Raw genomic sequence first — 26,454 nt, forward strand, 5'->3', positions numbered from 1 at the left:
CTATCAACAACCACCGAGAATAACCTAGAAAATAAAAATGCTCTAGAGACAAGGTAGGTTGTTGGCTGTGGCTGCCAAGCCCCGGGTTTTAAAAAAAGTTGCAACCTGGGCTTAAGTTTAAAATGCATTCAAAATGGACTTATTGTTACTTTGATCTTAAACCAAATTATCATGTACTCTAATAAAGTGAAACTTGTAGCTGGTTAAAATAATGATCCCTATCCAACCCTTTTACCCCATCCAATCACCACCTACTGTTTGAACGAACTGCCATTAAATGGTGTCTAGTTAGCAATCTGAATTGACTACAATTTTCCCCTGTCATAATATCCTCGCATTTTCTACATCCATTGCATTGACCCTTTTAAATGAAAATATTTATACAATAATTTAAATGAAAGTCAAAGAATATTAACACAAAATTTATCCGGTGCCTTATAATAAAAAAATTGTCAAATTGAGAATTCCATCTACAGGCACACTTATATCCAGGGATATAAAGGGATAAGACAATGGTCGATAAATTGATGTACATCCTCAATGTTGATTGTTGATATACAAAATTACCCCTTCTGTAGATTATTATTAGTTAGGACACTTTAGGAAGTAGTGTAATGAACAGCCCAATGCCCCCACTCTCTATGGCTATATCAGACATGAAAAATGATAATCAATGGCTTTAAATATTAAAAGTATTTTCAATATCTTTTAGTAATCTGTTGTAAATATATACATTTAAGTATTAATATTATGATTTGTAGTTCTGTGCGTAGCCTAGTAACTGGTCAGCGGACAGACAAGAAGCTGTTGACACCCAAACAGGAATCAGATATCAAGAAATACACACTGGGAACCAACAATGATATTCTTAAACTCATTTTCCAAGACTACATTTCAAAGGTATTTTTTTACTTTTTTTCTAAGTCGATTTCTTGGAAAATTAGGCACCATGTAAAAGCAAAGCATCTCTATGACCAAGTCTATTTTACGAAAGTACATCCTGTTTTTAAGCTATTGTACGTCATATTTACATTTATATTTTGTTCTGATTTCCAAATAAATTTTCTTTAATCATAAGAAATGTTACTCTATCTCTGCTAATGTCCGTCCATCTAGTTTAATTTTTATTTATCCTTGTTTACACTAGTAGTTTAGTGTTCGTCTGCCTGTTCTGAAACAAAATATTTCACAAAAAGTTTTTAGTTGATATATAATTAACTTTTTATTAAAAATCAAATTTACCTGAATTTATCCCAAATTCTAAACATACTACTACTGGAAACTTATAACTACTAAAAAGTAACAATCAATATGTTTAAACCTTCCTTCGTCCTACTTCTTCTAATGTTGTCATACTTGTTTTTTACTCCAACCAAAATATGTACATTTATGCAAAATACTATACTGTCCTAAATATTTAACCATAATCAGGGTGAAGGGAGTATTATTCTGAAGAAAAAATACTATACTGTTCTAAATATTAAACTATAATCAGGGTGAAGGGAGTATTATTCTGAAGAAAAAATACTATACTGTTCTAAATATTAAACCATAATCAGGATGAAGGGAGTATTATTCTGAAGAAAAAATACTATACTGTTCTAAATATTAAACTATAATCAGGGTGAAGGGAGTATTATTCTGAAGAAAAAATACTATACTGTTCTAAATATTAAACCATAATCAGGATGAAGGGAGTATTATTCTGAAGAAAAAATACTATACTGTCCTAAATATATAACCATAATCAGGGTGGAGGGAGTATTATTCTGAAGAAAAAATACTATACTGTCCTAAATATTAAACCATAATCAGGGTGGAGGGAGTATTATTCTGAAGAAAAAATACTATACTGTCCTAAATATTTAACTATAATCAGGGTGGAGGGAGTATTATTCTGAAGAAAAAATACTATACTGTCCTAAATATTAAATTATAATCAGGGTGGAGGGAGTATTATTCTGAATAAAAAATACTATACTGTCCTAAATATTTAACCATAATCAGGGTGGAGGGAGTATTATTCTGAAGAAAAATACTATACTGTCCTAAATATTAAACCATAATCAGGGTGGAGGGAGTATTATTCTGAAGAAAAAATACTATACTGTCCTAAATATATAACCATAATCAGGGTGGAGGGAGTATTATTCTGAAGAAAAAATACTATACTGTCCTAAATATTAAATTATAATCAGGGTGGAGGGAGTATTATTCTGAATAAAAAATACTATACTGTCCTAAATATTTAACCATAATCAGGGTGGAGGGAGTATTATTCTGAAGAAAAAATACTATACTGTCCTAAATATTAAACTATAATCAGGGTGGAGGGAGTATTATTCTGAAGAAAAAATACTATACTGTTCTAAATATTAAACTATAATCAGGGTGGAGGGAGTATTATTCCGAATAAAAAATACTATACTGTCATAAATATTAAACCATAATCAGGGTGGAGGGAGTATTATTCTGAAGAAAAAATACTATACTGTCCTAAATATTAAATTATAATCAGGGTTGAGGGAGTATTATTCTGAAGAAAAAATACTATACTGTCCTAAATATTAAACCATAATCAGGGTGGAGGGAGTATTATTCTGAAGAAAAAATACTATACTGTCATAAATATTAAACCATAATCAGGGTGGAGGGAGTATTATTCTGAAGAAAAAATACTATACTGTCCTAAATATTTAACCATAATCAGGGTGGAGGGAGTATTATTCTGAAGAAAAAATACTATACTGTCCTAAATATTAAATTATAATCAGGGTTGAGGGAGTATTATTCTGAAGAAAAAATACTATACTGTCCTAAATATTAAATTATAATCAGGGTGTAGGGAGTATTATTCTGAAGAAAAAATACTATACTGTCCTAAATATTAAACCATAATCAGGGTGGAGGGAGTATTATTCTGAAGATAAAATACTACACTGTTCTAAATATTAAACCATAATCAGGGTGTAGGGAGTATTATTCCGAATAAAAAATACTATACTGTTCTAAATATTAAACTATAATCAGGGTGGAGGGAGTATTATTCCGAATAAAAAATACTATACTGTCATAAATATTAAACCATAATCAGGGTGGAGGGAGTATTATTCTGAAGAAAAAATACTATACTGTCCTAAATATATAACCATAATCAGGGTGGAGGGAGTATTATTCTGAAGAAAAAATACTATACTGTCCTAAATATTAAATTATAATCAGGGTGGAGGGAGTATTATTCTGAATAAAAAATACTATACTGTCCTAAATATTTAACCATAATCAGGGTGGAGGGAGTATTATTCTGAAGAAAAAATACTATACTGTCCTAAATATTTAACTATAATCAGGGTGGAGGGAGTATTATTCTGAAGAAAAAATACTATACTGTTCTAAATATTAAACTATAATCAGGGTGGAGGGAGTATTATTCCGAATAAAAAATACTATACTGTCATAAATATTAAACCATAATCAGGGTGGAGGGAGTATTATTCTGAAGAAAAAATACTATACTGTCCTAAATATTAAATTATAATCAGGGTTGAGGGAGTATTATTCTGAAGAAAAAATACTATACTGTCCTAAATATTAAACCATAATCAGGGTGGAGGGAGTATTATTCTGAAGAAAAAATACTATACTGTCATAAATATTAAACCATAATCAGGGTGGAGGGAGTATTATTCTGAAGAAAAAATACTATACTGTCCTAAATATTTAACCATAATCAGGGTGGAGGGAGTATTATTCCGAATAAAAAATACTATACTGTCATAAATATTAAACCATAATCAGGGTGGAGGGAGTATTATTCTGAAGAAAAAATACTATACTGTCCTAAATATTAAATTATAATCAGGGTTGAGGGAGTATTATTCTGAAGAAAAAATACTATACTGTCCTAAATATTAAATTATAATCAGGGTGTAGGGAGTATTATTCTGAAGAAAAAATACTATACTGTCCTAAATATTAAACCATAATCAGGGTGGAGGGAGTATTATTCCGAATAAAAAATACTATACTGTCATAAATATTAAACCATAATCAGGGTGGAGGGAGTATTATTCTGAAGAAAAAATACTATACTGTCCTAAATATTAAATTATAATCAGGGTTGAGGGAGTATTATTCTGAAGAAAAAATACTATACTATCCTAAATATTAAACCATAATCAGGGTGGAGGGAGTATTATTCTGAAGAAAAAATACTATACTGTCCTAAATATTTAACCATAATCAGGGTGGAGGGAGTATTATTCTGAAGAAAAAATACTATACTGTCCTAAATATTAAACCATAATCAGGGTTGAGGGAGTATTATTCTGAATAAAAAATACTATTCTGTCCTAAATATTTAACCATAATCAAGGTGGAGGGAGTATTATTCTGAAGAAAAAATACTATACTGTTCTAAATATTAAACCATAATCAGGGTGGAGGGAGTATTATTCTGAAGATAAAATACTACACTGTTCTAAATATTAAACCATAATCAGGGTGTAGGGAGTATTATTCTGAAGAAAAAATAAATACTATACTGTCCTAAATATTAAACTATAATCAGGGTGTAGGGAGTATTATTCTGAAGAAAAAATACTAAACTGTTCTAAATATTAAACTATAATCAGGGTGTAGGGAGTATTATTCTGAATAGAAAATACTATTCTGTCATAAATATTAAACCATAATCAGGGTGGAGGGAGTATTATTCTGAAGAAAAAATACTATACTGTTCTAAATATTAAACTATAATCAGGGTGTAGGGAGTATTATTCTGAAGAAAAAATAAATACTATACTGTCCTAAATATTAAACTATAATCAGGGTGTAGGGAGTATTATTCTGAAGAAAAAATACTATACTGTTCTAAATATCAAACCATAATCAGGGTGGAGGGAGTATTATTCTGAAGAAAAAATACTATACTGTTCTAAATATTAAACTATAATCAGGGTGTAGGGAGTATTATTCTGAAGAAAAAATAAATACTATACTGTCCTAAATATTAAACTATAATCAGGGTGTAGGGAGTATTATTCTGAAGAAAAAATACTATTCTGTCCTAAATATATAACCATAATCAGGGTGGAGGGAGTATTATTCTGAAGAAAAAATACTAACTGTCCTAAATATTAAACCATAATCAGGGTGGAGGGAGTATTATTCTGAAGAAAAAATACTATACTGTCCTAAATATTTAACTATAATCAGGGTGGAGGGAGTATTATTCTGAAGAAAAAATACTATACTGTCCTAAATATTAAATTATAATCAGGGTGGAGGGAGTATTATTCTGAATAAAAAATACTATACTGTCCTAAATATTTAACCATAATCAGGGTGGAGGGAGTATTATTCTGAAGAAAAATACTATACTGTCCTAAATATTAAACCATAATCAGGGTGGAGGGAGTATTATTCTGAAGAAAAAATACTATACTGTCCTAAATATTAAACCATAATCAGGGTGGAGGGAGTATTATTCTGAAGAAAGAAATACTATACTGTCCTAAATATTAAACCATAATCGGGTGGAGGAAATATTATTCTAAGGAATACTATACTTTTTTTTCAAAAAGTAAGTGTAAGATATTTTAAACATACATATAAAATGAGAGCATGCTTATAATCGACGTAGGAACTTTCTGGCAATAATTATAGAGTTGCTACGCTTTCCAAACTATAGATTACTATTAAAAGAATCAGGAACCCTTTTATAGCTGTAATAGATATATCTTTTTTATTTTACTTGTCCTATAGTCCCTGACTATAATATTCTCAATTTTGTCCAGAATAATGTCCAAGATAAGAATTTTCAATATTTTTCTTATGAATGAAGTCACCAGCTTCTTATTTTATCAGTGTGCAGTGCATGTGTGTGTGTGTGTATGTGTGTGTGTGTGTGTGTGTGTGTACGTGTATGTGTGTGTGTGATTGTGTACGTGTGTGTGTGTTTTGTGTGTGTGTGTGTGTTGCCTGCCTGGGGGTACCTGGTACTATTCCTGGCTCTGGGAACATATTAAATAAATGTCCATAGAGATTTGAGTATCTAAAGCAGTAAGATGTCTTTAATGCTGTGTGTTACATTTTATGTATTTACTAGTTGCTTCGCCACTAACCTATACGGGAGGGCCAAGTATGTCAAGTATATAGCCTGAAACCACCACAAGACATCTATAAAGCTTTTCTGAAAAGTCCAAACAAATTCGGACAAGCCTTTTCTAAAATATTTTGCTTCAGACAAAAAATCTTACTTATTTATATCATATGATGATCTATAAATTGAGTAGATCGAAGATGCTACGCTTTTCAGTGATGCTCACACATATACACACATTTACATTAAGTTCTCTTACCCGAATCTAAGATTTTAAAGAACCATGACAAAAAAAATTTTAATATTAAAATGTTCAACGTTTTTTTTTTGTTTCTTTTTCTCTTAACATTTTAACCCATTTTTTCCATAATTTTTATATCTAACAAGGATGACAACATCCATAAAAGCGAAGCTCTGAAACGGTAGGACAAACGGACATTAACACTTGTGTAATGTCAGAACTGAATAATCAGAATGCGAATGTATAAGAGTTAAAGCAAAATTGTAAGTAAATTTGTTGAAAAACTGCTTGATACAGGATAATGATTATGGACATACTTACATTTTTAGGACTTGATTATAGAGTTGCATCGCTTATAATATTGTACTTTGTTGTCCCAGGAATCAGTATACCAAAAATCAGACCAATCGGATAATTAGGTCACATACAAATTTGTTGTTAAAAATGTAAAAAAAATCAACATGTTTAAAATGGACGTACGGACATTCTGGTAATGATTATAGAGTTGCTACGCTTTCTAACTCGTACCTAACTATTACAGGAATCACCATGCAAAATTTGAAATCGATAGGACAATTCTAACATGCATAAATTAACGAAAAAAAACTATTTAAAAAAGTAAAAAAATCAACATGTTTAAAATGGACGTACGGACATTTTGGTAATGATTATAGAGTTGCTACGCTTTCTAAATCGTACCTAACTACTAAAGGAATCACAATGCAAAATTTGAAATCGATAGGACAATTCTAACATGTCTAAATTAACGAAAAAAGCTATCCGTTACGGACGGACGGACGTACGGACGGACCGACCCTAATTATAGAAAAGCTGTCAGAACTGAATAATCAGAATGCGAATGTATAAGAGTTAAAGCAAAATTGTAAGTAAATTTGTTGAAAAACTGCTTGATACAGGATAATGATTATGGACATACTTACATTTTTAGGACTTGATTATAGAGTTGCATCGCTTATAATATTGTACTTTGTTGTCCCAGGAATCAGTATACCAAAAATCAGACCAATCGGATAATTAGGTCACATACAAATTTGTTGTTAAAAATGTAAAAAAAATCAACATGTTTAAAATGGACGTACGGACATTCTGGTAATGATTATAGAGTTGCTACGCTTTCTAACTCGTACCTAACTATTACAGGAATCACCATGCAAAATTTGAAATCGATAGGACAATTCTAACATGCATAAATTAACGAAAAAAAACTATTTAAAAAAGTAAAAAAATCAACATGTTTAAAATGGACGTACGGACATTTTGGTAATGATTATAGAGTTGCTACGCTTTCTAAATCGTACCTAACTACTAAAGGAATCACAATGCAAAATTTGAAATCGATAGGACAATTCTAACATGTCTAAATTAACGAAAAAAGCTATCCGTTACGGACGGACGGACGTACGGACGGACCGACCCTAATTATAGAAAAGCTTCGCTTTTAAAAATTGGTTAAAGCTTAAAGATAAAAAAGTCTACAAAAATTGTAATATTTTTATAAGAAGCTTTATTACTAGCTGAGTAAAATTTGTCACATAAAAAAACATAAGGGGGTAAAAATACAATAAAACTTTAAAAGCTCTTCAATTTATAAGAAAAAACCTAACAAAGCTATAGGGGGGAAATGGTTTTAAACAAGATTGACAACAAATCTGAAATACGCAATATTTGCAAAAGAAAATATATAGTTGATAGTAGTCGTCTCATGTTGTAGTTATTATAAGTCAAAAAGCATCTTCTTTATCATTCTTTTCTCCATTCGTCTTTCTAAAAAGTTATGTTGGTAAAATTTGAATTTCTCGGCTGTTATTTCAGATATACGTCTGAAATTTTTTGTTAATAGTCTGTTAAATATTTATCTGAGCTTTACAATATTAATCACTATGTTAAAAGTCCATCAAACTATTTTGTTGTTTTTTTTTAATTATTTTGTCTCTGTGCTTCGTCGTTTATTTTTATAAGATTTATCTTTTTTTACAGTAAAGTTTCTTTAATTCTATAGTGAATTAAACAGTAGCTTCGCTGTTAAAATACGGGAAGAAATAAAAAAATAATTGCAATGCGCATTGAACCTGAAACAGATATAATCAGGGATTGGCAACCGCGTATATTTTAGAAACGGCTGTCAGATGGATATCCGCTAAGAATTGACAGCGTTTTCATTGTTTTCCACCACATTAGTGTTACTTATTAAGCAGTTTTTTCCCAGCTGCTCTAAATATTAGCGGCTGTCTTTCCATGGATGTTATTGTTATGGATGATAATGAAACAACGCATATTTATATTTGTTTCAGTTATTTTTCGCTGTAAAAGAACTGAAATCGCTTTATTTATATGTTTTTTAATGGAAAAGTTAAAAATATCAATATTGGAATTTTCTCAATTATTTAAAAAAATACAACTTTTTGCAGTAGTTGGCTGTCTATCGTTCCAGTAATAACTTTTTTTTGGGTGGGGGCTGGGATTATAGTTTTTCACCCCCCAGTAAAACCACCCCAGGACCAGTAGGTACATCCATAAAGAGTAGAGCATAATCGGTTCAGCAGTTATCGAGATCTTAAGCTTCAGACGGACAGACAGACAGATATCAAGCTACATTGTATTATAGATTCTTGAAATAGTAAATGTTCGTTTGTCCGAACGTCTGATTTCTAAAAAAAAAGCTTTTATGGATGTTTTTATCCTTATTTATGAAAAATTAAGCGTGTGATAATTACCACCTAGTAAAATCATTTTAAAAATCAATTTAAAATTTTCTGGTCTATTTAAGATGAAATTATCTTTACCGTTTTGCCAAGATGACAAGTAGAAAGTAATATATAACAATAATAACTGAAACCAAATTTAATTTTTCTGTAATTGAAATGTTAGTTTTTACTTTTCTTTTTTACATTTATTTGTAATTTCATTTCATAGCATACAACTTAGCATGATGATTCCTGTAACAGTGAGTTACATTTAGGAAACCCTATATTCATTACCATAAAACTTGATGACTTTTTAAAAGCGAAGCTTTTCTATAATTAGGGTCGGTCCGTCCGTACGTCCGTCCGTCCGTAACGGATAGCTTTTTTCGTTAATTTAGGCATGTTAGAATTGTCCTATTGATTTCAAACTTTGAATGGTTATTCCTGTAGTAGTTAGGTATGATTTAGAAAGCAAAGCAACTCTATAATCATTACCAAAATATCCGTACGTTCATTTTAAACATGTTGATTTAATTACTTTTTTAACAACAAGTTTTTATATGATCTAATTATCCGATTGATCTGATTTTTTGTATACTGATTCCTGGGACATCAAAATACAATATTATAAGCGAAGCAACTCTGTAATTAAGTCCTAAAAATGTAAGGATGTCCATAAACATTATACTGTATCAAGCAGTTTTTCAACAAATTCACTTACAATTTTGCATCGACTCTTATACATTTATATTCTGATTATTCAGTTCTGACAAGTGTTAATGTCCATTTGTCCTACCGTTTCAGCGCTTCGCTTTTATGGATGTTGTCATCCTTGTTTATATGATATGATTATACAATACTACTTATCTTATTTTTGGAAAATTATTACAAAGACGATTAGCTACTTCATGATTTCATCGAAGGATCTCTAGATAATTGATAATTGAATATGCGTCATTATTTTAAATTTGTAAATGCTCGTTTGTCTGTAGTATAATTGTGCTTCGTTTTTCTGGATGTTGTCTTCCTTGTTAAATTATATTTTAGGTGAAATCTGGCGAAAACACAGAGAATCTTGAAGCACTTTTAAGGGAAAAAATGGAGCAGTTCAAAATAATTTGTTTAAACTGTATTGAGTTGAAATTTTAGAAAAGATTTTATACTTAAGCCTTGCTAATAAGGAAGATTTCTGTAGCATAATTATCTTTAACGTTTTTTTCTTCTTTTAATTAAATAATTGAAAAATCAATTTAAAATATATTAAAGTAGTATGTATTGTTTTAAGAAAATGTATGTAAGTAATATCCTATCAATTTTAAGGGGACCTCTTTTAAGTTAAACTTTTTTTTTAAATGCTTGGATGGGTTAAGTAAGGCTGGTAGATTGCAAGAATTAAGCCCCATTGGGTTATAATTCTTATTCGGGCTTGTAATAGGTTTTTTTTACTAAGTTGAAAATAGTGCGAAGGCGGGTAGGAGCGGTTCAATAGCTATAAAAGGGAATGTACCAAAAAGAAATTCAATATCAATAAATCTAAAATTAAAGCATGCCCTACCATTTTTGTTTTGTATTGTACAGAAGCCTGGAGGCAAAAGAAAATGAGATAAAGAACGGAAAATATGATATCAATGTTGGATATGGTCTCCCAGTTACCAGCTCAAACACTGTGGATCAACCATACACTATTCAAGTCAATATTTCAAACAAGGAACCCGCGGTCCCGTACTGGGAAGCCAAGAAAACACTGACTTCTCCTGTTTTGAATGTCTTTGCAGATATTACATCCACACAAAAGCCAGCTATTGAGAATAGAAAAGTAGAAAATGATGAAAAGACGAATATTAATTTTCCTCTGGATAGAATATCTCCCTTACTGGACATCTCACCCATGCTTGAAGCTCAACAGAATGATAATCTCTTTGACAATGTTCCTGGATTTTATGATGACTTGGACATACTTCAGGATACTTTTGATGATGGTCTTCCTTCAATATTTGCTGACAATAAAGTCAGTGATGATATATTTGATTTCCCCTCAATCAATAATGATTTAGATGATATATTTAAACAAGAGAAGGATTTTAAAAGTTTTGATGCTGGGTTTAGCAGTGATGATAAACCTCCTCCTGAAAATTATATCTCTGGTAAAGATGATTGGATTCAGGTTAAAAAGGAAGATTATGATTACATATACGATCTTGTCAAGAATATGTTTTCATCAGATGAAACTACTGTCAAACCTGATGATCTTGAAATGACTCCTGTGATGTCTACTGATATGGCTATAGATACCACAACAGCTAAAGAAATATTTGAAATGACAACATTAATTAATAAAGATCAAGAATCTACACAAATTTCTACACTCCTACCAACAACCATAATGAAAGATGAAAGTTATGAAACTACTTTTGATTCTGTAATTGTTTCAACTGCTGATCATCAAGAGGATTCTGAATCAACAACAGTTAGACCTGAGATAGATACAACTACAACTGAAAACATATTGGCCACAACAGTCAAAGAAAGCAACAACAAAAATGAAGTACTTGATGTGAGAGAGTTAGAATCAGCAGAACCAGTTACAGAGTTTACTACCCAAGAAGAAAACACAGAGGAAGATACAACTGAATCTGTAACTACAAGTAAAAATAGGCTTGTAACTGATGATTATGATAGCAATAATCAAGATGAAAAAGAAATTATGACAACTACTACCACCAATGATTTTACTACTACTGCAACAATTTTACAAGAAAAAGAAACGACTTCTCTTGTTAAAACTATGGATGATATGAAAACAGTAATAATTAATGAAATATCAACAATGCCAAGCATTCCAGAGGAAACTACTGTGGATCAAAGACTCAAACAAGGTAGAGAAGAAATGATGTCACCTGAGTCCATTGAAAATGATCAATCAAGTTATGATGATATTGATAATTTTATTGAAGATGAATTAGATATTAAAGAACTTATCTTGAACTCATGGACAACGAAAGGAGAAGAAACAACCACTAAAGATATGATAGAAGATATTCTGTATGACTCATTTCAAACTATTCCTGAAGAACCACCAGTTATAGAAGACAAAGATAAAATGGAGAAATCAGAAACAGCTAACATGAAAACAACTATTAGCAACATTAAAGACACTACTGTTGAAGAAATGCTTTCAACATATGCTTCTCTAGATGTTGAAGATACAACAACTAATGCCTCTGATGATAATACAAATGAAATCTTAACTAATCACAGTATTGCTCCTGCTGTTACTATTAAGATTGGAGATGATATAGAGATTGAAAGTAAAGTAGATGATACAGAAACTACAATTGCTCCCAAAATTTCTACCAGCCTATTTACAACGATGGCAGATGTTTCAAACACAGCTGACGCTGTTACTGTTAAGATTAGAGATGAAATGGAGATTGAAAATATGATAAATGACGCAGAAGAAACTACAATTGCTCCCATAATTTTAGACAGCTCATCCACAACATTGGCAGATATTTCAAACACAACTGACTCTTACATTGATAATCTTGAAAATGTTGTAAATGAAATACTAAATATCACAAACTATAAAGATTCATCAATGAGGCCTACAATGCATATCAGTCCCAAAAGTATTGACATTGACTTGATTATGAATAACATTGATATGACTGACAAGAAAGTTGTTATTTCTTCTGCTACTAAAAATAGAGAAGAAATAGTTGTTGTAGCAACAATGGAAGGTAATGTCCAGGGTAAAAAGTTGACAGAATTTGATGGATTTAAATATGCAAAATTTCCAGGAATACCCTATGCCGAACCGCCAGTCAAAAGTCTAAGATTCAAGCGGCCAAGAAGAAAAGTCCCCTGGAAGGATGTTTGGGAAGGCAAAGAAGGTGTCAAGTGTATGCAGAAATCTATTAATGGTACTATTGAGGGAGATGAAGATTGTCTTGTTGTAAATGTTTGGGTGCCTGAGAATGCCACTCAGACTGCTCTTCCAGTAATGGTTTGGTTTCATGATGGAGCTTATTGCTATGGCTCTGGAGATCAACAGGCTCAAAGTTTTGTAGAATTGCTCAAGCAAAATGTTATCATTGTTTCCATGAATTACAGACTTGGAGCATTTGGATTCTTCAGCTTAGGAAATTTCCAATCCAGCGGAAATATTGGAATTAGAGATCAACGACTGGCCTTAAACTGGGTTTACAGAAATATTGATAATTTTGGAGGTGACCCTGGTAAAGTGACTTTATTTGGCCATGGAGCAGGAGCTGAGAGTGTCCAGCTGCATTTTATCTCTCGCGGATCCCGCGGTCTATTCTCAGGTATAATTCAACAATCAGGCACACTACTCACCAAACCTGACCAGGCCAACACCACTAAGGATGTTATACGCAGCAGCAGTCAGTTAGCCGCTATGCTTGGCTGCTCTACATCTGTTGATATTGAGGAGTGTCTCGAGTCTGTAGATGCTGAAGAGATTGTGGACAAAAGTTTGCCTCCAGCAGAGGATGGCGTGAGCCATGGGAACTCCACCTGGTATTGGAAGCCTATATTGGACAAGGAGTTTTCTGCTGATCCGATTCTTATGAAATCTCCCCTGGAATCACTTATTGAAGGTATATTATCTATTATTTTTCAAAATTTACGCGTTAAAAAAAGCATTATTTTAATTTTCTATTTTTTGTAATTATGTCAAACTTGACTTTTATTTTCATATTTAAAACAAATAGTAGTTAATATTTCCAACATTATATCCAAATTTTCATTAGTTGTTTAAAAAAAATACAAAGTTAAAGCTTCGCTCCTAACTTGTGCTTGTTCTTGTATCTTCTAGGTGACGTAGCAGAGGTGGCAGTGTTGTCTGGATGGGATATGAAGGAGGGGCGGGAACAGCTGCAGCATATTCTTAATGATATAGATAATATTGAAAAAGATTGGACAAGAATTGCCCCCCAGTATATTCTTAAATTATCGCCAGGTAAACTAGTTCTATATCAATTTAGGTTTCCCTTCAAGGAGCAGAATTACTGTTTGTTCTTTAGTTTTTAATTCAGGATGACAACAACCAAAAGTAGCGTTGCACAAAAATAACACGGATTAACAAACGGACAAATTGAATTATGGGGCAAATGTTATGTGGTCATAAAAGAGATAAAAAAGAGAGAGAATTACATGAGAATAGAAGATAGAAGAATGATATGAAATCACGAAACCTTTCAAAAAATGTTCATATGTCTTTTGTTGCATGACCGACGGACCGACCGACCGACAGGTAACTGATTTAAAAAATCAGCAATCTATCTTTTATAGCATACGAGAAAATCATACTTTCTCCAGTATAGCAATACGACTTGACAATATTGTTTCATTTGCATTTTTCATCAATTAACGCTGAAAAAATCTCCAGCCCAACCCTAATAAAAACATTTAAATTTAAACTTATTCTTTCTAATCTGACGTCATATTTTATCTATTTGTTTAATGTTTTTTTTTAACTAACACATAAATATGATTATAATATTAGTTATAACCTATTGCCAGATTGTTTATCATCATTGGGGATGTATAAGATTCCTATGTTTAAAAATAATCTTTACTATAGATACTGTTGGTGATTATGAGAAGATATTATCCAACACGATAACAAGATTTTATATTGGTAATAACAGGTTATCCCAAGCTAAGGCTCAAAATCTTCAAGAAATGATCAGGTAAATGTTGATTTATTGACAATACCTACCAATAGGGGACAAAAAAATTAACTATACTAACAACCCGAGGGAATAGTATGAATGGTAGCGTACTCTTTTGCTGACTGAAAGGGATCAGATTTGATTCTGGTCGCACCGCGTCATAATAAAGAGGTTAAAAATTATATCTACTTCTCCAGTGTTAAGCACGTGATATCAAAAGTGAAAGTAGGGGTAATGCCTTTGCTATAAATGGGAATAACTAATTGACATACACATGGAATAGACAAAGGTCATGGAATCAAATGGTTATTTTTTTCTAAATTCTGTTAATTGTTGGATTACCTTGTATTTACTTAACGTGTTGGGTCGAGATGACCCTGCCCTTAATCATATCGAGGGAATTTGGCAAAACGACAAAAAAACATACATTTTTTCTATTTGAAAGGATGAAATTTGTAATAATATCCTTCTATATAGTGATGCATACTACACCGTTCCTGGATTTATATCTTCCGAACTAACCAGCAAACACAGAACTACTTTCTGCTATGTTCTCAATCATCCATTTACTGTAGTAAGTAATTATTGTAGAGTAACTACGGTCACTACTTTTTGACTGTATTTGTTGGCAAGGATCTAAAGGGATAAGACAGTGGTTGATAAATTGATCTGCATATCCAATGATGATATACAAAGTTAACCGTTCTGTAGAAAATAAAAGTGGTTGACGCTTAAACACTCAACTTATCGACCAACCAATTCTTTTTGATAAAAGTCCCCAAAGTTGCTCAGCCAACGAATCAGAAAACGTTGTTTTAAAACCATGGGGCCTGATGTTTGTATTTTGTTTAAAATATTTTTGTTTTTTATATTTTAGTAGTTTGTTTCTTATTATTTTCAAAACGCAAGAAAACCCCAAAAGTACAGAATATGTAATGAACAAAATTGTAATTAAATTTGGTAAAGGGGGTTAGGCCTTTCGTGACAACGCCAATAAAGGACGTTTCGTCGTATTTTTACATTAGATTTCTCCTTTTTTAAGCCCCTGCTGGGACAATTGCCCAACCTTGCGGGCCAATCACTTAACCTAACATAAACTAACCTAAAATAACCTATCAAAAGTTACTGTGAAAATACCACGAAATGCCCCTTAAGAGAATACCTCAAATTTCTTGTAAAATCAAATTATGTTTATCTAATTTATTGTAAATAACAGTATTTAAAGGTAGACCCAATTATTTAGCACAATTTTGAAAATACCTTAATCATCTCTAACTGCACTTTATTTTCTTGTCACTTTTTCATACTTCAATACACAAATAGATATTGAATTAAATGAAAGTTACAAATTAAGATATTTTTAAGTAACTAGGATACTTTGATATATATTTGTCGAATGGTTTTACAGACAATTGTCAGCAAAAAAAAAGCATATTTAAATTTTGTTGGTCCCGAGATAAAGGCCTTAATTAAACCTTGGTATAACCGATAAGCATATTCACTGAAAAGCAGAGAAAAATCGGTCGAGCGGTTGACGAGATCTTAAGCATCATCAGAACATAGCACTACTTTGTATTCTAGCTTTGAAAACAGAAATTCTTGGGATTTAAATTGTAAACCAAGCTCTTTAGAGCAGAATCAATATAATATATGCGAATAAAAAATGGGCGATTTTTTTAACTATATCAATACCAATTGGAAATTGCTGAGAAATTTTAATCCAACATGATTAAACACCACATAAGAAGGAAATCAAGTGGGATTGATCTGCGTTGTGTGTGCGTGTGTGTTTATGTGTGTGTGTTGCAAAGGGGAAGTGAAGAAAATTGTAGTCATGGTTGATCTCCTTGTAGGAATGTGAGCTTTTTAACAATCTTGCTGTCTGTCCGCCTGTCCGTCCGTCTGTCTGTGGTTATCGCGTAGTTGTACGTAGTACTTGAAATTCAGAAAGCATAAAGATTAAAAAACTCATATAATGTGTATATATATGATTTCACGCTTTACATGGCACCTGTTACTTGCTATTTACTTGAAACGTAGAAGTTCTGTAGTTGTCAGTAGCGCGTGGTTACAACTTTACTCTAAAAAAAACTATTTGCAAATTTATCTTTAAATTTTTTAACTTATTGGCAAGAACTATAGGTTTCAAACATTAAAATCCCAATCAAATTATTTGGAGGTGTATTCATATTCAATTCAACCCTTATGCAATAACAGATTGTGTAAACAATAATTTACACCCTTCCAAAAAAAGGAAGTAACCTACTCCTAAACCCATTTAGATTTCATTATTAAATGCTACTTTAAAATGATTAACTTTTCCGGCGCGCCTTAATAAATTTATTTAAAAAATTTTCCTCGAAAATGTTTTCGATTTTTAATAAACTGCGAACCAAAAAAAAGGCAAGTCTGCATTTTCAGAATATCAGCTTTATTATTCATTTAGTATGATTTTACTGTAAATATGAAATGTAGATGCTTCTTTTGGTTACAAGTTTCCACTGTTATTTTTTTTATTAATCAGTACCAAAGAAGCACAAGATCTCAAAAACAGCATTTGGGGGAAATACTGGTGAACCAAAAAGATATGCAAATCCGAAACAAAGCAATGGAAAAACGATTTTTTTGCACTTTTCTCCTCTTTTAAAGATTGATTATGATAAATTAATAATTTTTAAAATAATTTATGTATTAATTATTATGAAATATAGAATAGGGTAGAAATTAATGAATTTCCTAAATAAGAAATATTAGAAAAAAATAAATTCGACCCCTATCACTTTAGAGGAAAGCTGCTGACCTCCAGTCTTATGGATGAAGCTAAATACATGTTAAAGATAAAAATTACCCTTAAAAGTATACAAAAATGTTTTTTGATGTGCTAAAAAAATCCATTTTAAAATCTTGATTTGGAGGATGGTGTTCTTTAAGATGCTTCTACTGGGGGTGATGGTGAGCCACTGTGGGCTAGAATTGAATCAAGACAAAAGTAAGTGCCGAGCCCTGGGACCTATGTATGGTGAAAATAGACATAAAACTATGATGATTCCAGGTAAATCCAAAATATTTCAGCGAGGGCTTTTTGAGAAAATTAGATTTGAAAATTTCAAGTTCAATTTTCACCCGCTGGGAGTTGCCGCATAATCATGACAAGAAAAGCAAATATTATTTATTTTAAATTTTGAACAACTTTGCTTTTATAAAGTTCTTCATAAAACCACTCCTGAAGCGAGTTAATAAATGGCCATTTTTATCACTTGCTTTGCAAAGGTCACGAAAATTCAGCCTAAAATAAATCATACATAGAGAGGTCTTAAGAAGGACTTCATAAAAGCAAAGTTGTTCAAAATTTAAAATAAATAATATTTGCTTTTCTTGTCATGATTATGCGGCAACTCCTAGCGGGTGAAAATTGAACTTGAAATTTTCAAATCTAATTTTCTCAAAAAGCCCCCGCTGAAATATTTTGGTTTTACCTGGAATCATCATGGTTTTATGTCTATTTTCACCATATATAGGTCCCAGGGCTCGGCACTTACTTTTGTCTTGATTCAATTCTAGCCCACAGTGGAGCCAAATGTTATCAAAGTGCATGCCCATGATGACACCCCATACACTGAACTATGGTCCAATTTTTGTATTCATAGCAGCCTAGAGCCAAGCAGTATTAAAAAAAGAAAAAATTTAAATTTTATTTACTCCAATTTATAAAGTAAATTCTGTAGTTTTTAGAAGATGGTTTTATTTCTTTCGGTAGGCTCCATTGGAGATTGCTATGACTACAAAAAATGGTACATAGGTTAATAGACAAGTTGTTGTAATGGGCATGTACTTAGATAACATTTGGCTCACCAAAAAAGTGAAGAAAAATGCAAAAATAAACAGTTTTCCCATTAATTTTCTTTTATATTTGCATATCTATTTGGTTCACCCCCAAATGCTGTTTTTGAGATTTTGTGCTTCATTGGTGGTGATTAATAAAAAATTAACAGTGGAAACTTGTAACCAAAAGAAGCATCTACATTTCATATTTACAGTAAAATCATCCTAAATGAATAATAAAGCTGATATTCTGAAAATTCAGACTTGCCTATTTTTTTGGTTCGCAGTTTATGAATAATGTAATTTTAAAAATATTGTTTTCTCGCCAATAGCCTAACCAGCACAGAAAATTGTTTTCTATATAAAACATTGTTTGGCCTATACCTACGGTTCCCTAACCCTTAGCGGTTAGGATGTACCTAACTTACCTGGTCCTAAAGTAAAATACATGTTTCTCTTAGGATGGAAAATTGATGAATTCCCCGTATGGAGATGATTATATCTATCTATTTACTGATAGAACTGGATTTACAACTGAACAGGTAACCCTTTAGATAGGCGACATCTATGATTTTAATTTAGAATTAGAAATACCTTTTAAATCCTATAGAGTTACATGGCATTACGTCCAACATTATACAAATTTTAATAGTGACAAAATCCTTCGAAGACATACCAACAGTCTTAGAATTTAATAAAGTTGCAATCATAATCATAAAAACGGGGACCGTGTTACGAAAAATAGCTTAAAACTTGATATAAATAAGCTTATACAAAGCTGACGTAAAAAATGTTATTCCATATATTACAAAGAACCTTTGCTTTCAAAATCGTGTTATATGCCTGAAAAATTTGTATTGGAATACATAAATAATTTTACATAATACCATGTTGGAATAAAATCATTCAATTAGAAAAAATTTGCAATATTCATTAACGTAAATTTTCTTCTAGTTGAACTTGAAGGTGTTGCAACGATTCAGTAATAAAAATTGAGCAATACGTTAGTGCCTGTTCTTGCTACATTTACCAATTTATTAAAATTAAAGCCTTTAAATTATAAGATGATAAGTATACTGTTAAGGCAACAAATAAGAATCATTTTGTCTTTTATATTTATGTATTTTGATGGTTTTAGGCTGTTTTTTCAGATCCTACCAGCTAATATAATAAAGAAGTATTGCTAATTTTCCAACAAAAATTATAGAAACACTGTTTGAATGAACGCAAATTTGTTGAAGGCTGGTTGGCAATAATTATACTATATATACTAATTGTTGCGGTTCTTGAACTGTTGAAAATATGTGATTATGGTGGTGGCAATGTAAACTTGAAAATATTATTGTGCGGTACAAATGTACTGTGAGCCATGGTTTTAAGCAAGAACAAGAATATGCAAATTTGCAATACAATTAGAACAGGTTTATATTAACACTGTATAATTTGAGATTTATAGAGATCTATAGCTGGGTGAAGTGTAAAAATAACTATACTTACATGCCAAAATGTGTACACACATTAACAAATAACATGGTTGGATTGTACCTTCAACTATTGATCTATTGATCTAAATCATGGATATAGGATATATTGACAGAAGAAAAGTGTTGTCAATTTAGCTTGCTAATATAGACATCATTTATTAGTTCATCAAGTAGGAGGGGATGGGAAGAGGTACATGGGGTTGAGGTGGCCAGGGGGGGGGGGGGGGGTTGCGGGTATCATTATATCCTAGACAGCTGCAAGCTTCATTTCACCAGAGTACATGAAAATCTGGTGCAACATCCAGTAATAATATATTGATTACTATGATTCTTTTAATGCCCTCTAGATGTTGGTGTCAGATTTGATGGTGAAATCCTGGACAAACTTTGCAAAGACAGGAAATCCAAATACTCCAGAATCTATTACTCTTACTCCATTTAATTCATGGAGTAGCTTTACTCAGGTAATTAACAGGAGGGAGCGGCTATTAGACTGTTAACAATACTGGCCAACATTTTAGAAACACATTTTTCATTCGTTGGATTGAAAACATTTACTAAATCTCTTTTGGGTTATACAAACAAGTAGTATCCAAAATTTTCCACCAATGATTTTAAACTACAGAAGGGGTAATATTGTTTAACATAATTGGTAATGTACATAAATTTTTAATTCATTGTTGCATCTCTCAAGATCTATAGGTTTGTAGCCTCTCTTTTATTTACTAACTATAAAAAGCGAAGCAACTTTAGAATTAAACACAGTAATGGTATGTCTTTTTCCAAAGACATATAAATAATTGTGTGTCTTTGAATGGGGGTATTTAGCTCAAGACATCCAATGTAATAAATATTATGATTTTTCATAATTACAATTATTTCTGATTAAATTATTCTTAAACATGACTTTCTGATTTCCACAATATGTGCAGGACTCAAAGAATTGTTACCGGCTGGAGCCAGACTCCAGAATGACCGTCTCCATCCACCCGGAGCGTATTTTGCTATGGAAGAAGCTGATCTGGGACCCGCTGATCACCTCCCTGCAGGATAACACCATGGCCAAGGCCATGCAGAACGTGGTGCAGTGCCCGAATTATAATTATTTGCGGGTTGTGCCGTATCCCACCTGGCACCAGCAGTATCACCCGCCCAGGATATATGACCTGCACGTGCCTGTGGTACCCTGGACATATTTTCCACATTTACATGCACCAAGTCAGTGAACATAAATTGGACCCTATACCACCTTCCCCCTCTTAAAATAATGTCAAAAATTTGTTCTTACAAATTTCAATATTTTTTTTATAGGGAGAGGGTACCCATGAGAGGCGTCTTATGGGCTCGTTATAATTCTTGCTCAAAATTTGTGATTTAAGTCATTTGTACAAAACAAGGACGATCTATTTACCATAGTAGCAAGGGGTTAAAAGTTGAGATGAAGGTAAGATGAGTAAGAATCCAAAACTTGAGAAGAGAGGTAGGTCGTAAAAGGGACATTGAAAGGTATAAAATAGTAAAGAGAAAAAATTCACAATGTAAGGATTAAATGGAAAGGAGAAAAAAGATAAAAAGATTTTAGAATAGTTTTTTATCGCATCGTATTATAGAAAACTTTCCGCGGATATGAAAAAATATTTAAACAAGTTAACAAAACTAGTTTTAAGTTTCTGATTTATTTTATTAATCGTGGAAAATTGTTTGTCATACGATGCTATACTTGATTTTTCAGTATGGCTGAGAACCGGTTCTAATCCAGCGAAATCAATCAGTTTGGAAACCATACTGGGAATTTATTTCAATATTTGGTGGAATGAATTACCATGTAGATAGAATTAACTGTAATTGCAGAGTAGCTTAACCTTTAAATCATAAAATTTCTTATGCTTTTTAAAAAAAATTCTTCTTGTGATAAAAAGTTTGTCATTTTTTTAGCATGACGGCATTAAAAATAAGAATTATAAGTTCACAAAATTACCAGTTTTTATGTATATAATAGTGTAAATACTTTATAGTTTTATGTAAATATAAAAGTATGAATTATGTAAAAAAAGAATAGTCCTTATGTCAGAGAATTTATGTCTTCCTATGTTAAAAACATTATATGAAATATATGTGAAGAATCTATGACTTGCTTGATTAATAAACATCTGTATGTACGAAAGTATCCCTATTAAACTATTAGACTTTTTAGTCCGTCCGTCCGTCAGTCCGTAACGCTATGGGGGAAACGTGATTTTCTCTGTTCCTATTCAAGATAGACAGCTGAAATTTTTATGACATATGTCCATCTAATCTATACATTGTTTTGTCCGTCTGTCTGTTAATTGGGGTGCTAGATCGATTCCTAGATTTTTACGTTTTTTTAATGAGAGTGTAACAAGCGGCTGCGCCTTAGGGTAGGGTAGGTAGATTGCATTTAGATTGCACAAGACTTTAAACTCAAAATAGAAGAGCCTGAAACATTTCTAAGACCTATATGAAATATAGAATAGGGTAGAAATTAATGAATTTCCTAAATAAGAAATATTAGAAAAAAAGAAATTCGACCCCTATCACTTTAGAGGACAGCTGCTGACCTCCAGTCTTATGGATGAAGCTAAATACATGTTAAAGATAAAAATTACCCTTAAAAGTATACAAAAATGTTTTTTGATGTGCTAAAAAAATCCATTTTAAAATCTTGATTTGGAGGATGGTGGCCTTTAAGATGCTTCTACTGGAGGTGATGGTGAGCCAAATGTTATCAAAGTGCATGCCCATGATGACACCCCATACACTGAACTATGGTCCAATTTTTGTATTCATAGCAGCCTCGAGCCAAGCAGTATTAAAAAATAAATTTAAATTTTATTTACTCCAATTTATAAAGTAAATTCTGTAGTTTTTAGAAGATGGTTTTATTTCTTGTCGGTAGGCTCCATTGGAGATTGCTATGACTACAAAAAATGGTACATAGGTTAATAGACAAGTTGTTGTAATTGGCATGTACTTAGATAACATTTGGCTCACCAAAAAAGTGAAGAAAAGTGCAAAAATAAACAGTTTTCCCATTAATTTTCTTTTATATTTGCATATCTTTTTGGTTCACCCCCAAATGCTGTTTTTGAGATCTTGTGCTTCATTGGTGGTGATTAATAAAAAAATAACAGTGGAAACTTGTAACCAAAAGAAGCATCTACATTTCATATTTACAGTTAAATCATCCTAAATGAATAATAAAGCTGATATTCTGAAAATTCAGACTTGCCTATTTTTTTAGTTCGCAGTTTATGAATAATGTAATTTTAAAAATATTGTTTTCTCGCCAAAAGCCTAACCAGCACAGAAAATTGTTTTCTATATAAAACATTGTTTGGCCTATACCTACGGTTCCCTAACCCTTAGCGGTTAGGATGTACCTAACTTACCTGGTCCTAAAGGAAAATACATGTTTCTCTTAGGATGGAAAATTGATGAATTCCCCGTATGGAGATGATTATATCTATCTATTTACTGATAGAACTGGATTTACAACTGAACAGGTAACCCTTTAGATAGGCGACATCTATGATTTTAATTTAGAACTAGAAATGCCTTTTAATCCTATGGAGTTACATTACATTATGTCCAACATTATACAAATTTTAATAGTGACAAAATCCTTCGAAGACATACCAACAGTCTTAGAATTTAATAAAGTTGCAATCATAATCATAAAAACGGGGACCGTGTTACGAAAAATAGCTTAAAACTTGATATAAATAAGCTTATACAAAGCTGACGTAAAAAATGTTATTCCATATATTACAAAGAACCTTTGCTTTCAAAATCGTGTTATATGCCTGAAAAATTTGTATTGGAATACATAAATAATTTTACATAATACCATGTTGGAATAAAATCATTCAATTAGAAAAAATTTGCAATATTCATTAACGCAAATTTTCTTCTAGTTGAACTTGAAGGTGTTGCAACGATTCAGTAATAAAAATTGAGCAATACGTTAGTGCCTGTTCTTGCTACATTTACCAATTTATTAAAATTAAAGCCTTTAAATTATAAGATGATAAGTATACTGTTAAGGCAACAAATAAGAATCATTTTGTCTTTTATATTTATGTATTTTGATGGTTTTAGACTGTTTTTTCAGATCCTACCAGCTAATATAATAAATAAGTATTGCTAATTTTCCAACAAAAATTATAGAAACACTGTTTGAATGAACGCAAATTTGTTGAAGGCTGGTTGGCAATAATTATACTATATATACTAATTGTTGAGGCGTCTTATGGGCTCGTTATAATTCTTGCTCAAAATTTGTGATTTAAGTCATTTGTACAAAACAAGGACGATCTATTTACCATAGTAGCAAGGGGTTAAAGGTTGAGATGAAGGTAAGATGAGTAAGAATCCAAAACTTGAGAAGAGAGGTAGGTAGTAAAACGGACATTGAAAGGTATGAAATAGTAAGGAGAAAAAAGATAAAAAGATTTTAGAATAGTTTTTTATCGCGTCGTATTAAAGACAACTTTTCGCGGATATCAAAAAAAATATTGAAACAAGTTAACAAAACTAGTTTTAAGTTTCTAATTTATTTTATTAATCGTGGAAAATTGTCATACGATGCTATACATGATTTTTCAGTATGGCTGAGAACCGGTTCTAATTCAGCGAATATCAATCGGTTTGGAAACCATACTGGAAATTTATTTCAATATTTGGTCGAATGAATTACCATGTAGATAGAATTAACTGCTAATGTAATTTCAGAGTAGCTTAACCTTTATAAATCATAAAATTTCTTATGCTTTTTAAAAAAAATTCTTCTTGTGATAAAAAGTTTGTCATTTTTTCAGCATCACGGCATTAAAAAGAAGAATTTAAAGTTCACAAAATTACCAGTTTTTCTGTATATAATAGTGTAAATACTTTATAGTTTTATGTAAATATATAAGTATGAATTATGTAAAAAAAAATCGTCCTTATGTCAGAGAATTTATGTCTTCCTATGTTAAAAACATTATATGAAATATATGTGAAGAATCTATGACTTGCTTGATTAATAAACATCTGTATGTACGAAAGTATCCCTATTAAACTATTAGACTTTTTAGTCCGTCCGTCCGTCAGTCCGTAACGCTATGGGGGAAACGTGATTTTCTCGGTTCCTATTAAAGATAGACAGCTGAAATTTTTATGACATAAGCCCATCTAATCTATACATTGTTTTGTCCGTCTGTCTGTTAATTGGGGTGCTAGATCGATTCCTAGATTTTTACGTTTTTTTAATTTTCTCGATTCCTGTTCAAGATAAATGGCTGGAATTTTCAGGGATTGAATAAGTTTAGATTTTACATATTCCGATTAAGTTTTATTTAGATGCCTTTATTGCTTGGGGTGCTAGATCGATTCCTAGATTTTTAAGTTTTCATGATTTTTTCAATCCCTATACAAGAAAGACAATTAAAATTTTCAGGGATTGAATAAGTTTACACTCTACATATTTCCATTAATTTTTATTAAGATACCTTTATTGGTTAGGGTGCTAGATCGATTCCTAGTTTTTCAAGTTTTTGTGATTTTCTCAACTCCTGTTCAAGATAAACGGTTAGATTTTTTAGTGATTAATTAAGTCAACATTCTTCATATTTTGACCAAGTTTTTTAAAGACTTACTATTTTTGGGGTGCTAAATCAAATTTTAGATTTTTACGTTTTTCTTATTAGCTTAATGCTTCAAAAGACCATTATACAATATACATTTTTAAAAGGTTTCGTGATTTTTATTATTGAAGTTTTTTATTACATACTCTATAGATCATTTCCAGTTGTCTATTTATAATTTTTGAGGTTCGCTACTTATGGATGTTGTCATCCTTGTTTTATTATGAGAAAAAAAATATAAAATATTATATTATATTGTTACATAAATAGATAATTTTGAAATGCAATAATGGTTGTAATCGTTCTTGCTTTACTTAATTCATATCAATTATTTATCGAATCGTAGCTTTCCGTGGATTTTTAAAAATAAAATTTAAAGATAAAACCGGTATTGATTTGTGATTTCAATGTTCTTTGAAAAATGTCTGCAATACAATGCAATACATGATTTTTCAGGATGGACGAGAACTAGTGTATATTAATCGATTTCGGAAACAAACTTCATCTAGTGTAACAAGCGGCTGCGCCTTAGGGTAGGGTAGGTAGATTGCATTTAGGTTGCACAAACTGAAAAAAGAAGAGTCTGAAACATTTCTGGGACCTATATGAAGCTTCATTATAAATGAAGAGCTCGATTGTGCGACGGGCAGACAAAAAAAATACTTTACTTAATAGAATCAAACTGAGATTATTTTCTGGATTATTTTATAACTATCTATAGAAGAATAGGCTAATAGTAATATTTCAAACGCCAACAT

At 31.4% G+C, this 26,454-nt stretch overlaps 1 protein-coding gene across 1 annotated transcript; it reads left to right on the forward strand.

Annotated features, from left to right (window-relative positions):
• The first annotated feature begins 765 nt into the window (after positions 1-765).
• On the forward strand, positions 766-22,178 carry LOC145317218 (uncharacterized). Its single transcript, XM_080158197.1, has 9 exons — positions 766-900; positions 10,097-10,138; positions 10,626-13,668; positions 13,887-14,030; positions 14,655-14,763; positions 15,223-15,319; positions 19,029-19,109; positions 20,399-20,515; positions 20,984-22,178. The coding sequence occupies exons 3-9, from the start codon at positions 10,938-10,940 to the stop codon at positions 21,275-21,277; spliced, it is 3,573 nt and encodes a 1,190-aa protein (XP_080014323.1). The 5' UTR covers positions 766-900; positions 10,097-10,138; positions 10,626-10,937; the 3' UTR covers positions 21,278-22,178.
• Positions 22,179-26,454: the final 4,276 nt, after the last annotated feature.

The sequence above is a fragment of the Acartia tonsa genome, chromosome 4 (assembly GCF_053477335.1).
Source record: "Acartia tonsa isolate MP-2025a chromosome 4, ASM5347733v1, whole genome shotgun sequence".
In the NCBI taxonomy this organism is placed as follows: Eukaryota; Metazoa; Arthropoda; class Copepoda; order Calanoida; family Acartiidae; genus Acartia; species Acartia tonsa.

Coding starts and splice junctions, on each gene's coding strand:
- LOC145317218 (XM_080158197.1), top strand. CDS start 10,938: ATGCTTGAAGCTCAACAGAATGATAATCTCTTTGACAATGTTCCTGGA. Junction 14,031..14,654: donor TATTCTTAAATTATCGCCAG/GTAAACTAGTTC, acceptor TCTTTACTATAG/ATACTGTTGGTGATTATGAG. Junction 20,516..20,983: donor CATGGAGTAGCTTTACTCAG/GTAATTAACAGG, acceptor CAATATGTGCAG/GACTCAAAGAATTGTTACCG.